The sequence below is a fragment of the Argentina silus genome (genome assembly GCF_951799395.1).
Source record: "Argentina silus genome assembly, chromosome: 14".
Lineage (NCBI taxonomy): Eukaryota > Metazoa > Chordata > Actinopteri > Argentiniformes > Argentinidae > Argentina > Argentina silus.
The window spans coordinates 10,408,097-10,424,340 of NC_139668.1; the positions used below are offsets into that span (position 1 = coordinate 10,408,097).

The 16,244-nt window shown below is 45.0% G+C and overlaps 1 protein-coding gene across 2 annotated transcripts in view; it reads right to left on the bottom strand.

Moving 5' to 3' along the window:
* The window catches only part of agap1 (ArfGAP with GTPase domain, ankyrin repeat and PH domain 1), a 116,063-nt gene that overhangs the window by 45,048 nt on the left and 54,771 nt on the right, over positions 1-16,244 (bottom strand). For both annotated transcript variants that reach the window (XM_083684901.1, XM_083684900.1), the window contains exons 7-9: positions 6,798-6,925; positions 6,119-6,274; positions 5,374-5,466 (exon numbers count right to left, since the gene is read on the bottom strand). In XM_083684901.1, the coding sequence (XP_083541027.1) occupies positions 5,374-5,466; positions 6,119-6,274; positions 6,798-6,925 (377 nt within the window). The remainder of the gene's footprint in view (positions 1-5,373; positions 5,467-6,118; positions 6,275-6,797; positions 6,926-16,244) is intronic.

The following is a 16,244-nucleotide window of genomic DNA, read 5'->3' on the forward strand; positions in this document are numbered from 1 at the left end:
AGAAGGTATCAACACAATGGATCAGGTCTAACACACAGACACACACACAAACCGCACCATAAAACAACAAAGCCACCATGGGGACACTTTGGAGCGTGTTCGGAGCAACGCAGTATCAAACAAAAACTATACTGCTCCACAGAGAATACTGTAGCAAATCTAATGAGTGCAATCTAAAAGCACCCTTTGATTGACGCCTGTGTTCCTTGTTTAATTATTTCTCAAACTAAAGACACCCCCCCAAAAAATCTAATTTCCAGGGGTTAGTGTGCATGACAAAAATGTCATCATGGCCAAAATGGCTCCGAGCGGTGACAACCTTTCCCTGGGAAATGATATTTTTCCAATTCGGCGGAAGGCGGATCGTGTCACACTCGTTAAAGGCTTGATAGCAGGTCTTTAATATTCACCGTCTTAATTAGGACCGCAGTTAATTTCATTAAATTCTTTGGCTGCTAAATGAAGCAGATTATGAGACATCTTTTATTGCGAAGCGTGAAATTACAGCCTGCCCGCTGCCAATGGCAGGGCGAAACTAATGAATTACAGGGTAAATAACACCCGAATTAACCATCCAATTTAACTCCTTACAAAGCGCCAAGCTCTGAGGGGGCAGAGAGAGACTGTCAAAACCACCCAGCCCCACGCTTGTCTTCACTCCACAACAGGCAATTATAACCATGATACTAATCAGCTCCTCACACAAAGGGGTGCAACCAAGCCTTGACGCATTGGGAATCATTTGAAACATGACACAATACCTACAAAACTGAAAAAAGTTTTAGATACACTACAGTATGTAGCCCGGGGTTTGAATCACCAAATGCTCTTTATGTGCTAGGATAAGTCTGCTAGACAAGGTATTGCAGCAATAAAGAAAAATAAAACCAGGTTTTCATGTGCAGTACCTAAGAACTACAATGAGTCTACAAATCTAGAGCATAGAACAGGCTAGTTCCCTTATTTCATTTTATTGATGACCACCATCCATCAATAAAGATCCTCCACCTGCACACATCTCTGGAAAATCCAGTTCCTAAATCCTTTTTTATCTCCCTTCATATCTCCCTTCATTCCATCCATGCATGCCCCCCTGGCTTGGCCACTGTGGCTAAGAAATTAATTTGTAAGAATGTTGATTCTAAAGTGCCTTCGTCAGGCGGCTGACAGAGACATGTGCGAGCGCCTCTCTCTCCGGTAATTACCGGCTAATTAGGAGCATGGAGCAGATGTCGGCAGAGCCCGCGCCGTAAACAGGGTCTGTAAACAAAGCTGGCAAAGAAGTTGGCGCACCCGCTCGCCACTTACTTGTTAAAAAACACTCAGCAGCCAATCAGGGAAGTCTCAAACAGTTGTGTTGCATACTAGGCAAGCTCGCTGGTAACAGCAGTTAGCCAGTTACTGACCTTTTTGTGAACCAGCAACAAAGGAACTGCAGACAAAACAAACTCCATTAAATACAAACACATACGCACACGCACACGTTCAGGAAAAGACGGCTTGTTCGTAGTGTCATCTAACTCCCATGGGAGCACAAACTACAGAGACAGGCCACAGTGGAGGGACCCACAACAGGCATGTAGATAGGTGACACGTCTGACCTCGTCCCACCCACACTCAAAATTAATACACTAAGTGTGTGTGCCTGTGTGAGTGTACAGTGCTGATTGAAAGTTTGTGAACCCTACAGGGATGGTCATTATTTTTGTATAAAACATTAAAATTAACTTATAAAATCTTGATTTAAACCCCAGTTCGTAATAAAGACATTCCAAATAAAGGACAGAAAGAAAAAAATATGATATACGGGTAACACAAAACTAACCAGTTTTCTTCTTTATTTATCAGAGTCTCTTGGTTCATTTCGTACCCAATTATTTACCCACCTGATTTTACATAGCTACTTGATTTAACCAATGCAACTCCACTAATTTCTTTATAATTTAGTTTTTCTACTACACGCCTGATTTCCTCTAAACCAACATACAGAGTTGATGAATATAAAATCTGTCATGTCAGATAAAAAAGACTGGTTCTGATAAAATAAAGATTTCATGGTAAAAAACTAAAAAAATCTATAATTGCACAAGGGGTTCACATACTTTCAAGCAGCACTGTTTGTGGCTGAGGGAGTCGGGAGCACTGGACCTCTGTGCTTGGGGCTGTCTAATTGCTGCAGAGTGGGAGTCCACCCCACCCTCATTATACACAGGTCCAGTCTGCAGACCCTGTGCTAGCTTTGCCTGGCCGAACTGTGTGCATGTTTTAATGAGCACCGTGTCCTAATGAAGGCATTTTCTTGAACAAAGCCTTTATGGGAGCTGAGAGCAGTGCACCACCGTCACCTTGAGTGGGGGAGTCAGAACAATAACCCTCCTAATGAGATCACGGCTAACAGCAAATCAACTACGCTGGGGAGTTGTGGCGCTGGGAAAAAAGCATGCTTCAAACACACGCATGCAAATAAACACACACACACGCACGCGCGCGCGCACACAACTGAGACAAACTTGTATCTGGTTTCAAAGGGTACCCTTGGATCCTCAAAAAAAGACAAGAGAAAGACAGAGAGCTGCACACTCTTGCTCCGATGCAAATTATTTATTGGACCAACGTTTCGGCAGCGAGCTGCCTTCTTCAGGGTTTCAAAACATACCCTTGGATCCTCAACAAATAAATCCTGTGAAAGGATCTCAAACAAGCCATACACAACATTGTGGAAATGAAAAGCATTTAATAGAGCAATCCCCTTTGCCTGTAGTTTCTGATCAACATGTTAAGATCCAGTGCCAGAGAGCGACAACTACAGCGCTGTCGACACCACTGATTCTGGAAACATCCTCATCATCCTCGCATGATTAATTGACCGACAATTACGGCCATACCTTCAAGGAACGGGCGCCAGGCAAAACCTAACAGAATCAGACATCTGCCAAAGTGATTATAAGTGTCCGTTCCTCGCTCCAACATGGCAGACAAACCGGGACACCCGAAGCCAGGGAACACATTCGAGTGAATGCATACTTCTGCTACTCCTCTGAGGGGGGGAGCTGGCATGTACGGAGTCGCTGAGTAATCGTACGTCTGTTCTCATTTGTGACAGCGTTTTTTCAGAGACAAAAGGTGAGCGGTGAGAGGGCTGGAGTCAGAGGCTGCTCTCATTAAAATGGAGAGTAAATGGAGTGCTAATGGGAGGCACGTAGCTAGCCACCATCTCCTCTCTCTTTCGCACAGAGAATTTAAACAGAGCACTAATAGGGGACAGGTAGCCACATATCTCTCTCTCTCTCTCTCTCTCTCTCTCTCTCTCTCACACACACACACACACACGCACGCACACGCACACAGTCTAATTAGGGAGCAGGTCTGCCGCCCGACAAGCCTGCCGCCGACACTGAGAGGCAGGAGGGGAGATGGAGAGAGACGCGGTCCGTTCGCAAGAGGAAAGACCACGGGGAATGATCAAATCAATTAGCATCCAGTTCCAAAAAGGGAAGCTCTGGCCCGTGCCTCTGAGCGCTTGCCTGTTCCACTTTATTCTCGTCTGGGGCTGTCGACAGGCCGAGCTGGGATTCGGTGCTCATGCTGGTGAATCATTCGGCAAACACGACTGGATGGCGCAAGCCAAAATCTGAACTGATCTGATATAGAGGGGTTTTGGCCAGTTCACCTGTTTCCCTGAGTCACTGTACACTGATGGCAATTTGCGAAACCAAAGTTGTCCTGGTCATATCACTCTGATTCCCCCCTTTAAAACTCCAGTTAGGTGCCAGGCCATTTCACTTCTTTCAATGTTTAGATGCAGCTTTTGGTCAGCTTGAAGCCCATTTAAACATACTCCAAAACACTCAAATCCCCAAAAATGCACGCCAATGTTGCTTCTGCGTAATTTGTCCGTTTCACTCTTTTCACACGTTATTGATAAACCCACTTTCCGATCCAAAAGGCCAGTTTTGGCCACATGAAAAATGTTGATGAACAAGTTCACCATACTAATTAAATCCACACCATCATAAATTACTCAGAGATAAGCTCAGGGACACCATGCGCTCACATAGTAATGAGGGTGCGTGGGCTCCCTCTCTGAGTCACATCCAACCATGTCATCATTTCCACACACCATCCAGACTGCAAACATTGCATGGGACACAATTCAATTACACAAAGCGCCTACGACTTTACTGTCAACGCATATGACTGAATGATGTATTCGGCTATGTGAACTAATAGAGACTATCCTAATAATTGATGGGGGGCACTTATCAGAGTTTAGAGGGTAGCAGCATTATCAGAGGCAATGGCATCAATGCCTAGGGATGCCTAGGGAAGAATGGAGGAGACGGCTCAGACTTCTGAGTCTTGTTTGATTCTGGCAGGGAATTTTTAGAGGGGAAGAAAGGACCCTTGTAAACATTTCACAAGTAAACATCTCCGGCAACAATTACCCGGCTCTCTGCTGTGCAACCTCAGCAAGGGGCCCCCTCGCTGATCAGCAGCAGCAATAGCAGTGCATGTTTAGGAAGTCAGAGCGCGCAGCCTCTCTCTCGGCGAGCTCCGCGACACGGCTCTCGGCTCTCTTACCACCGCAGAGCCGTTGAAAGGCGGCCCTAATCAGAGATGCAATTTGTTCATTAGGAGATTACAAACGAGGCCGCCGTGCTGACATGAGAGGCCACGATTAGCGCCCGCTAATTGCCTGATTTCCTTACACTTCAGTTGAAGTGCACGGGAGATGCCTCCCCCCTCTCCCTCATTCTTTCGCAAGGCTCTTGTTTGCGACAAATTAAGGCCAACTCAAACAATCTCTCCCAGATCACAGCGGGAGGGGGGTGATGGGGTGGGGAGGGAACTCTTGAGCTGCTCTCTGCTTCAGTACCCCTCCTCTTCCTCTGCCTCCCCCCATACCCCAACCCTCCCCCCTGCCGATGCCCCAATCAAAGTGCTTGGGCTACACAGGAAAAAAGGGCTAAGTCTTTGAAAAGAGAAAGGGGAGCGGGGTCCATATGCTCGCTGGTAGCCTGCACTTCATTAGGTTCCTCAGCCTTTTCTCTTCCTCTCTCTCTCCTCAACAAGAGCGAGGCATGGAGGGGGGGGGGGATGGGGGGGGTGAAAGAGTGAAAGAGAGAAAGAAATCCCTTCCCACTCCTTATCCTAATGATCTCATTTCAATACCCGGGAGAACCCGAAGTCTAATTGATGTCAAGTGTGCGCTTTCGCTGTTAATCAAGGCGAAGGCATCAAACGGGGTGGGGGCCCTACGTCTGGCTGACGGTTGATCACAGGCCCCCCCACCCCCCTTCTCCACCGATATGCTGCCGCCGCCGGACCCTAATTATCTTCCCGGCGCAGACGGTCCAGGGCCAGATCCCTTACCTGTTTAATTGGGATAGCACGGCCGCTTCCAATGCTGTCTGCACGGCCCTCCAGTCCTTTCTTGTCCTTGTCTGGCTCGCTCGCCTTCCGAGACTGTGGAGAACAAGGGGGACATCTTGTCAGTAAAAACGTCAGATTGGAGCCTGATGTTGGACTTTGTCTGCTTCTGTCTGTTTGTAGTCTACAGTACACAGGCCCCTTGAAATGGCCATTGGAAGTCACCAGGATTATTGTGCGTAAGTCAACTTGACACAGGCATGACCTCGCTCCAAGTTGCCAATTGGGAATGGTGTACAATCTCCAAATATACCTTTACTTCAGGTAGTTCACATAGTCGACCAGAAAGGGTATATATTAAGGGGATATTAGAATATTACAATGTCCCTCGAGTGAAAATGTAACCACATATAAAATCGGTACATACATAGTTACATACAGAAGAATATAGGTGTCTAAGAAATAGAGGATGCATTATCTTAAAATCTCCAAATATGGTGAATCAAGAAACAATAAAACTGCATACATTTGCATGATGACCCAATACAATGTTTATTAGATTAGATTAGATTAGATTCAACTTTATTGTCATTGTGCAGAGTACAAGTACAGAGACAACGAAATGCAGTTAGCGTCTAACCAGATATTATTATGCGAGATTGCACCTGTGTGTGTGTGTGTGTGTGTGTACTGTATGTGTTTCTCTTACAGGTGTGTGTGTGTGTGTGTGAGGGAGAGAGCAACTCACAGTGAAGAGATTGGAGCGGCGTTTGGATTGCTTGCGGACAGGTGTGGGGGTGTTGGCGGTCTGGGGCACGTCGATGCGCAGCTCCTTCTGGCTGGTGCTGGGAGTGGAGGGAACCGACGAGGAGTAGTCACTCAAACTACCTCCACCATTACTGGTCTAGGGGGGGGAAGGGGGGGGGGGGGATAGAGAAAAAATAGTTTATCAAAACGGGACTGAATGGCATTGAACATAATCTAGGCTTTATGCTACCTACATCCACTGCATAATGCTATTGCTCACTGCACACATCTGTCCCATTCATAACCCCTATCCGTTGCGTTATGTTTCCATAAGCCCCAGTCTGGGAGAACGGAACAGTGGGTGAGAGAAGTACAAGCACTGAGGGCCATTTTGCAGGAGAGTATGAAAACAAACACGACTCTCTAGGGGATGAGCTGGGCTTAGGAGACAAGCTGAATGATGGTGTTTTAATGAGAAATCAATGGGGATTGAGCGGTGCGGATCGAAGTGGGGCTGGTAAACGGTCTGCATGGCTGCTGATACTGACGGAGAGAAGCGTTTCTGATGACACTACTCTGATGGAGGAAGAGAGGGAGGAAAGGAGATACGGCATGTGGTCAAGTCGTTGGGCCAGGTGTGTGTGTGTGTGTGTGTGTGTGTGTGTGTGTGTGTTACTCACCTGACTGATGTGTACTGCAGACACCTGTGCGGAGCACACCGAAGAGTGGCTGGGGGAGTTGGGGAGGGACTTGCACGGACCGATGGATAGTTGCTGCTTCTTTCGGGTGGCCACAATTTTCTGGGCCACTGCAAAACACACACAGATGGACAGACAGATGGACACGTCAGTCTGAGGGTGCAGTTTCGCAACAGATATGCACACAAACACAAAATCTGCTCAATTTGGGTTTATTGCAATTATGGTCTGGCATTCCAGTTCATCACTGTGTGAAGTCATTTAATACAAAATAATATGGATGGGGAAATGACACTTCGGTTATATATAACACTTTACGCTGATGATACTGTTGTTTATTCCTGTGCCCCCTAAGGTCAGCAGGCCTGGTTATTCAAAAAGATTGCTTGTTGATGTTAAGCTGCTGCTGAATGAGGACAAAACTAAGTTTATGTTTTTCCTCTAGATCCCCTAATATTGATTACAATGACCTGCATATTTGTACCCGGAAAGGAGCCACAATGTAGTCCCTCATCAAAGTACCTGGGCATTTGGGTCGACAATAAACTGTTTCAAAATGCATGTTGAAAAACTGATCAAGAACTTGAGAGTTAAAATTAGTCTTGCTTCACCTTTGAAAATAGGAGGAGGATTGTCCAGACGACACTCCTTCCTGTCCTCGACTATGGTGACACAAATGACATGCATGTGGCAGCCTCAGTTCTTAAACCACTAGACTCGGTTTATCACTCTGCTCTGTCTGCTCTGCAGTTCATTTCTTAGGATAGTTTCCGCATCCACCATTGTCTTCTGTATCAGTCTGTGGGTTGGAATCCTGACTTCAAGAAGAGCTTGTCATTGGATTTTATTTGGATATAAAGCAGTTCTTTTAAAACTCCAATTTTACTTCACATCATTGCTTTTATGGCAGACATGCTCTCCAGAGTACCAAACCAGATCCCAAGCTTGGCTAACCCTCAAAGTTCCACGCATTTTGTCTGAACTACGTAAATCGGCCTTTAGTTTCTGTGCCCCAATGTACAATTTAAAATGTACTCAAATTTGATTCTCATGTATCACTAGGGCAGTTTAAGACCTTGATAAAGGATCTGTCATCGGAGGAATGTACATGTTTTAATTGATTATATTGTTTAAATTGACTTTATACGTAATGAATGAATAAACTGTATTATATTTGTAATTCTGATTGTATGATAATTTTATGTCTGTTAGCAGGGCTCCTCTGAAGAAGAGACCTTGGTTTCAGTAGGACCTCCGTGCCTAAATAAAGGTTTAATAATACATAACAATTAAATTGCTGCTGTTGCTGTGCTATAATATAGCAAGAATTTGAATTGATTTTAGAACTTTCTGAGTGACTACCACCAGAGAGAGAAGGAGAGAAAAGGAGAAAGTGAGAAATAAATAGAGAGGACGACCAACCAGCCAGAGAGAAAGAGAGAGAGAAGGAGTGAGAAATTGAGAAGAGAGGCCGACCAACCAGCCAGAGAGAAAGAGAGAGACAGACAGAGACACCAGCGCGGTGGAGTACACTAGCAGTGCCCACCAGTCCATTACTTCTCATAATGCTGACGTAGGTCGCCTTGGCAGCCGTGTGATTCTCCTATTCATCTGCTCCACCAGGGACCCCCACGTCCGCCCTCCACTCCCCAAACGCTCCACAGGACATTAGTTACCAGCTACAGCTCCCCCAATTATTTCATGATTATTAAGCTGCCCAGGTCGAGAGAGAAGCATCATTCTTCCTCTCCTGGATTGGTGCTATCAGTGGTATCGAAAAGGGCAATGTCAATCAATGGGTGCACTGCAGCCTCCAATCGATTCCCCGGGCCTAGGCCTCTGGCCCAATCAGGGGGAGATACTGTATTCAAACGCTCCGTCATCTTTGTGGCAATCAAAACCATTGATCCGGCCCCCCCCCTAGGGGGGAGGGGCATCGGAGGAGTTCAGCTGTTCAAATTTAGATCTCTCCACAGGACAAACCAAAAGAGGGTGGAAGATTGTAGAGCTCCATTTATAAACACACTCCTAGAACCATAAAATGCACACTCCTCGACAAGCATCGTCACAGTGTTTGAAAGGGGAACAAAACTCAAGGAGGGATCCATCGAATGCCGACAACCTACAACAACTCCTGCAAAGGTGACATCATCTCCGCTAAAAGTTTGGGTGTTTTCTCTTTCAGGACTCATCTCCAGGCAGTAGAGGGCTAACGACATTCGTTTACGCTGGCACACTCCATTATCTCCTAGTCCCAATAAACACGGCCGGGTTTCATTTGGTTGGAGATGAAGCCATTGTTTTAATTGGTTCCATTAAAGCCCCTGGGTTTTAATGAGGAGCCAGTCATAAACATTTACCTTCAGGTGAGAGGGCCGAGCCAAGGGCAGGCAGTTGAAACTTGCTCTCTGGTAAAAACACACTGGTAAAACTCCCAGTTCTAATTGCATCCTGAATTGCTGTGACCCGGTGTCCAGGATATGTCAAAACCTAAATATTTTCAGCACTGCAAGAAAGCAGGTTTAAAGTCGTGTGCATTTAAATTTGGTTTATTTTTGGTTTCTCACTGTTAATGTTGTTGAGTGTATGAACGTGAGACGAGACCTAAATGGAAGTCTACTTTTATTTGATCTTCTGAATAGTCCTGATTCATTGTCATGACTACTGAATAGTCCTGATTCCTGTGGCATTGGACATGCTCACAGCCTCGATTTGAAAACCTTTGCTGCCGTTTGGAGTCGACTGAACAAAACTGGCGGACACGTTATCGGGCATAAATAGGAGGTACTCTATACAGTAATATGACTATTGTGGAAGATAGTGATGAAATCTGATGGCGTGTACTCTCACCGAGCACATTATTCGGAACACTATACTAATACTGGGTAGGGCCTTCCTTTGCTCTCAAAACAGCCTCAATTCTTCATGGCATTGATTCCACAAGATGTTGGAAACATTCCTTTGAGATTCTGGTCCATGGTGACATGATTGCATCACACAATTCCTGCAGATTTTTCAGGTGCATTTTCAAGCTGTGAATCTCCCCATTCTACCACATCCCAAAGGTGTTCTATTGGATTCAGATCCGGTGACTGGGAAGGCCACTGAAGAACACTGAACTCATTGTCATGTTCATGAAACCAGTTTGAGATGACTTTTGCTTTGTTACATGGTGCATTATCATGCTGGAAGTAGCCAGTATTAGAAGATGGGTAATTTGTGGCCATGAAGGGATGCACATGGTCAGCAACAATACTCAAATAGGCTGTGGCATTCAAGCGATGATCGATTGGTATTAACGTGCCCAAAGTGTGCCAAGAAAACATTCCCCACACCATTACACCACCTCCACCATGAGAAGGTGTACAGGTGTTCCTAATGAAGTGCTCAGTGAGGGTATATTACTGTACACACATTAACACTGCTTAACACGATTCCTCCGGAGTAGACAGTGCCCTAGGGCTGCCAGGCCTATGGGTAACAGCCAATGTACAGTGATGTACAATGGACTGAGCTGACCTGAAAAGATATGTGATACATGTCTACATATACATACACAGCCATGCCCGGCTGTATATTACTTTAAGTGTTAAGAACAGTTATGATAAGACTGCGTTAAATATTTAAACTGCACGGCTAATACAATTTAACTTTAACCATCAATCTTAGTTCTCCTCTGAGAGTCTGCCATTTATTCTAATGGAAATGTCTCCCATTTGATCAGATTTATGACAGCGCCTCGCCACTGAGGGGAGAAGGGCCGGTAAGTGTTAAGAGACTATGCAACTGCTTCCATTTAAACAGCCATGCCTCCTTTTCCAATAACTCTATTCACTTGCATGCAATTCACTGGAAATATCATTCAGACAATACCTGAGTTGGTTTATCGATCACAAATACTTTTTCACACGAATGTCCAACTGACACAAGTCACTGACAGGTTTGATCTTAAACAGTTTATAGATTGTCTAGATACTATTACATTAAAGGTGAATACAAATGATTATCAATGTTTTTATTACCATCATTAACATTACTGTTGTGTATCGTTTTAATATTTAGAGATTTTAAGGTCTATCCTGTGGTTTGGGCAGACTGATTTGAGTTGGCATATTAGCGGTTCTTTCTGTTGGTCAGTGAGTGTCTTTTCTGCTGGTTGGGGTTCAACAACAACAGCCCCCTGCTGTCCTGCATGACCTCCCAAGGCAACCCAGAGACTAAGAAGAAGAACTGGAGAGAGTGAGAGGGAGAATGGCAGAAGGGGAAAGGTCACCTGGGGGCCGAAGGGGGGGGGGGGGGGGGGGGGGGGGGGCAACACCCCACTGGAAAGACATGAGGACAGGAGACGAAGACCAAGAGAGGGATAGAGGAGAGGGTGAAAGAGAGAGAAAGAGGTTGAGTGTATACATGGACGATAAATAGTGATCGAGAGAGAAAAAGAGAGAGAGAGAGAGAGAGTGTCCTGGTGAGTTTATTACACTGCTGTCAGGACGGTTAGCGGTGGCGTGCTATAAATATTAACTAATGAGTCAGAAGGAGAAGCGTGTCAGATGAGGCGCTGTGCCATGCTGCACGGGGAGCCCGCCAGGGATCCGAGGAAAAGGTCACAGTTGTACCTCACTTACAACCTAGTAATTAAACCATCCTCCAAACCTGCTCTCACTCAGCCAGAGGCCCGACATGGACACAGAGGGACCCCACAATGGACACGGACGGACACACACACACACACACACACACACACACACACAGAGTGGGGGGTCCCCAAATTAACACTGTGTCCCCTTATAGATACACCAAGGGTCCAACACACAGGTCCCCACATACACACACACACCATGTATTCTCATACGACTCCCCACATATTCACGCACAGGGTCGTACATGAATAGTTTCCCCTATGGATACACAAAGGGTTCAACACATAGGCCCACACACACACGCACGCATAGGTGTCACAAACACAGCGTCGACACACACTGGGTCCCACATGGACACACACAGTTTCAAGTCTGCGGGGGACCAGGCTGAAAACTCAATAACATAGGGTGTTATTGATGGCCAGCCATTGATGCTCGCGTCAAGTGTCTTTGTCTGAGCCCCCGACCTCCCTCGCTGTAGCGGCACAGCGCCGGCGCGGCCGTGAGGCCACGGAGGAACGCTGATCTACTGAGACAAGCCCTTAGATTTGTTATCAAAACAATCCCTGGCTAATTTGCCTTAATAACCGCACAGATCCTGTCTCTTCATTTCCCTCTGCGAGGACCCAGTTGAGGAAGGGCCTCTCTCCTTCACTGACAAGTAGGAATGTGTTCTCCATTTTGAAAATGGCATCCACGATATAAATACAGCAAACGGTTAATCTTCGTTATTACCCTTAGTTAGAGCTTCTTTACCCGCTAATGCTGTTGAGTGTTACTGTGAATACAGTGGACCTTACAAGGAGCACACAAATGCAATTTCGCCCATCATTTTAAGTCAAAGCCACAGGTAGGCATACGTCTGGTGCCTTCGTGGCCTATTCAGTCAGTTGGCTATTTATGGGGCTTGTTTTAAGGCAAACAGTTTTTCTAACCAGCATGAAGCCAAGTAAAACACAGCCGTTTCATTACATATTGCGCGGACCGCTTCAAAAGATGGTGCCTAGACAAATTAGCCATGTACCTCGCTAGCAATGACTTAATAGTTTAGCTTGTTAAACAGGCTACTGCTTTCAAGCTTTCCTCATCTAAGATTGATCTGGTGCGAATAAAAATGCCTGGACCCTGGTTGAATAACATTGCAATCATGACTGTGTCAAATACAACAATATGGATCGATGATTCACTCACTTAGACAAATGTATTTGTTGTAAGTCGCTTTGGATAAAGGCGTCTGCTAAATGCCATAAATGTAAATGTAAATGTAAACAACAGCGTCAACACAGAAGCTAATTACAGCAATAAAAGTATATGACAGTGACAATACCATTCATCAGTGTCTCCTTTGCACGGTTTGTGTGTTAGCCCTGGCACTTCTGGGGGGGGGGGGGGGGGGGGGGGGGGGGGGTAGAGAGCGGGACAGCAGGCTTCTCAGCTCGTTAGTGTGTGCTAACGAAGGGCCCGCGTCCCCGCTCTGACACAGGGGCGGCGCGCGCATGCCGGCATAATTAGGATAATTAAATTAGCGTGCTGATGGACGAGGGGCCAGTGCGCTGTCAGGACCCCCCACCCAGACCCACCCCCCCATCCCTCATAGAGACAGCCTTCCAGGCCACAAGCCCTGGATGACTGGACAAAGCTTCGGTGGCCATTACAACACACCACTGAATGGCAGTCAGACCTCTTTCCATACGGTACAGCCAAGCAAACAATCTGACTAAAAGCTATTCTCACACACACACACACACACACACACACACACTCTCACTCACTCACACACCTGGCCTTTTCATGCAGTCTTGCCATTCCACCCTCGGATCTGAAAAGGGGATTGTCTGTGAACAATGAAAGCCTCACAACGCAATTACAACATTGCATGTTTCCATCCAGCTTCTGTACCACACCACACCGCACTTGACCCCGACAAAAACAAACGACGCTCCCTTTCATTTGGCCCCCTCTCATACACTCCATCATAGAAATCTAATGCAAATGATGACTATGCCAATTATTTTTAATGGTAAATGTTCTGGTCAGTCATGCAACAGAATCTCTTTTATCTTTGTGCATCCACTGCAACTCATTGGCTTGGTTTTATTTGATTTACGACAAGCTCAGGCATCCTTTTATTTTATGGTGAACTTCCTCTGATTGGAATCTTGTCAAATTAGTACAAATCAACATTTATTCATGGCTTGGGGTTTTATAGTTTATGAGCATATAAGCAATACTTTATTATATGTGTATTCACATATACTATAAGGAATTATGGTATACATCGCCTGACTAACAGAAATCAATCCAGACTTAAATAAAGTGAGATCATGGAATATGCATGCAATGTCCCCAAAAATCAATACACGTAATGCATTAATGAATGATTTCCGTTTCATAAATTGCAGTTTCATTTTCAATCGACTGCTCAACTATTCCTCTTGCTATGAATTGAGGGCGATGAGCAAATTTGCAGTCACAACACTTTGATTTACATTTGTGTTTTAACAAGCAATCAATCTGTAGACAATCACTGAAACTTGGACGTCAGCCAAATAGTCTAATTTTATTCAAAACAGCATAAATAATTGTTCCATGTATAGCACTCGCAACAGGCCTGTGTGGCACCTTATCAGCATATAATAATAATATCATTGTGGTAATCAAAAACATTATTAACATAAACCAACAAATATCAAAATCATACATGGCCCATACCATGAGGGAATTGAACCCACAAATGTGGTGTAGCCAGACCCATGCTCCAACCAACAACCATCTGGACCACTCAACAAAATACAGTTGGGAGTAAACATGAGGGGCTCAAAAGAGTGTGTGGTGGATTGAGTCCTACAGGAGCACATTGTCAAAACACTCAAAAACTTCACGTTTTATTCAAGTTAATTCAGTCTCAGACTATGACAGCAATAAGATAAGGGGAAAACAGGAGGTAGATGTTGCTATTGTTCCTCTATCAAAGGCAATTATGTGTGTGTGTGTGTGTGTGTGTGTGTGTGTGTGTGTAAGATGGAGTAGAATTAGTGGGGGCTGAAATCATACGATAGCCTCAGACCAATTATTTTTGTGAGCATCTTAATTGTATCCTCCACTGAAGGCAGAGAGAAGCCAAGTGGCCCCATGTCGTCATTACTACAGTCCTCATCTCCAAATTAAGGTCATGTAAAGTAGTAATTATGGCAAATGCACTGCTTGGATGCAAAAGGGAGGCTAATTCAGGCAAACGTAACCGAGTGTGTGTGTGTGTGTGTACTCCACAAACATCCACACACATACAGTACACGTGCACGTACGATCACACACCTCTGGGCAGAAACACTGCCGTCAAGGCGCGGCTGCGACACAGAACATTCTAAAAATCATTTCCGTACTCATCAATGAATTCCACTGTAGTGGATAATTAAAAAGCGTGATTAATTGAGGATAATGAAATGAAAAATGCAAGGAGACAGTGTCACTAATAGTAAGGAATTTAGCCTTTTTCTTACTCTCATTTAGGCTACCGCATATTACAGACTTGGCTGTCACGCAGATCCAAACCCACACAGTAAAGACACACACAGACTCACACACTCACACACAAACAATTACAGCAAACTTGGCTTCCACCAACAGTGTAATAATTAACAGGATAATAGCCCAACACTTAGAGTGTAAATCTTCCTCCTTGGCCAACAGCGTGCAGTGCAGCCAGACTCTGGCATCTCTCTACAGTTGGCTGCATCTGCTGCACTCCTCATCACAGTATCTCAAACCTTCCTGGACACAAATGAGTAACACACACACACACACACACACAAACTAACATGCATACAAATTTACTCACAGATACACACACACACACACTTAAATCCCATAGAGGTGTATGTGGCTGCTCCACCCTGCAGGGCTGTGGTGGCCCATGGAAAGAGTTGGTAAACTGCTTCAGTTCCAGCTGATTTCCCTGGAGTGGAAATTCTGGAGGCTGCTCGCTGTCTGTCAGCATTTACACCACCTCCAAAGCACTTCTGAACGACTTCAAAACCCATGTACAATGGGTTTGACACAATGGTTCAGCGTGGAATAACAGGTATCGTCAATGAATGCATGTAAAGCTTAGCAGATGCTTAGAACTTGAATGTGTCTTATGAAAAAGGGCCAGAGTAAATGTTGCATTAGATTACTATGAAATAAAAAATTAAATGAAAAATAATAGCCTTCTAAAGGGGGAAAATTCACCACTTCATCAAAACTCAGCATCTTTATTTATTGCTGCAATCTGTGGTCAAGCAAAAACTGGAATATTTTATTACCTCAACAAAACAACTCCAAATCAACTATTTTCAAATGAGTTTCATTTCACTTTGTAGTGTGTCCCTCTAAACCCCACTCACTGAAGTGACAACTTCAAGGTGAAGTTCAATGTAGTTCACCAGTCCCAGTAAAAAATCACTTTCTAGCCTACTAGCTATGCATGCTCTGTCACAGTTGCAAAACATTGATATGTTCCATATCAAAGCAACAAGGCAGAGACTGAAAATAGGCTTAAAGAAGAGACCTATTCAGATTTGACCTCCAGACCCTTATGAAGAAACAGGGCCCCACAGTAAAGGTCGATTAAAGAGGGTAAAACCAGAGAACCATAGGGCTGTCGTAGAACCCAACGGTCTTCATCTCTATTCATGTACTGCTCTCTAGTGGCCAATCGAAGCCATGACAACACTTTCTCAACAGTGACATAAAAATGTACAAATTGCCCAGCAAGTCAATGTCAAATGACTAGGCCTACATCGTGTGC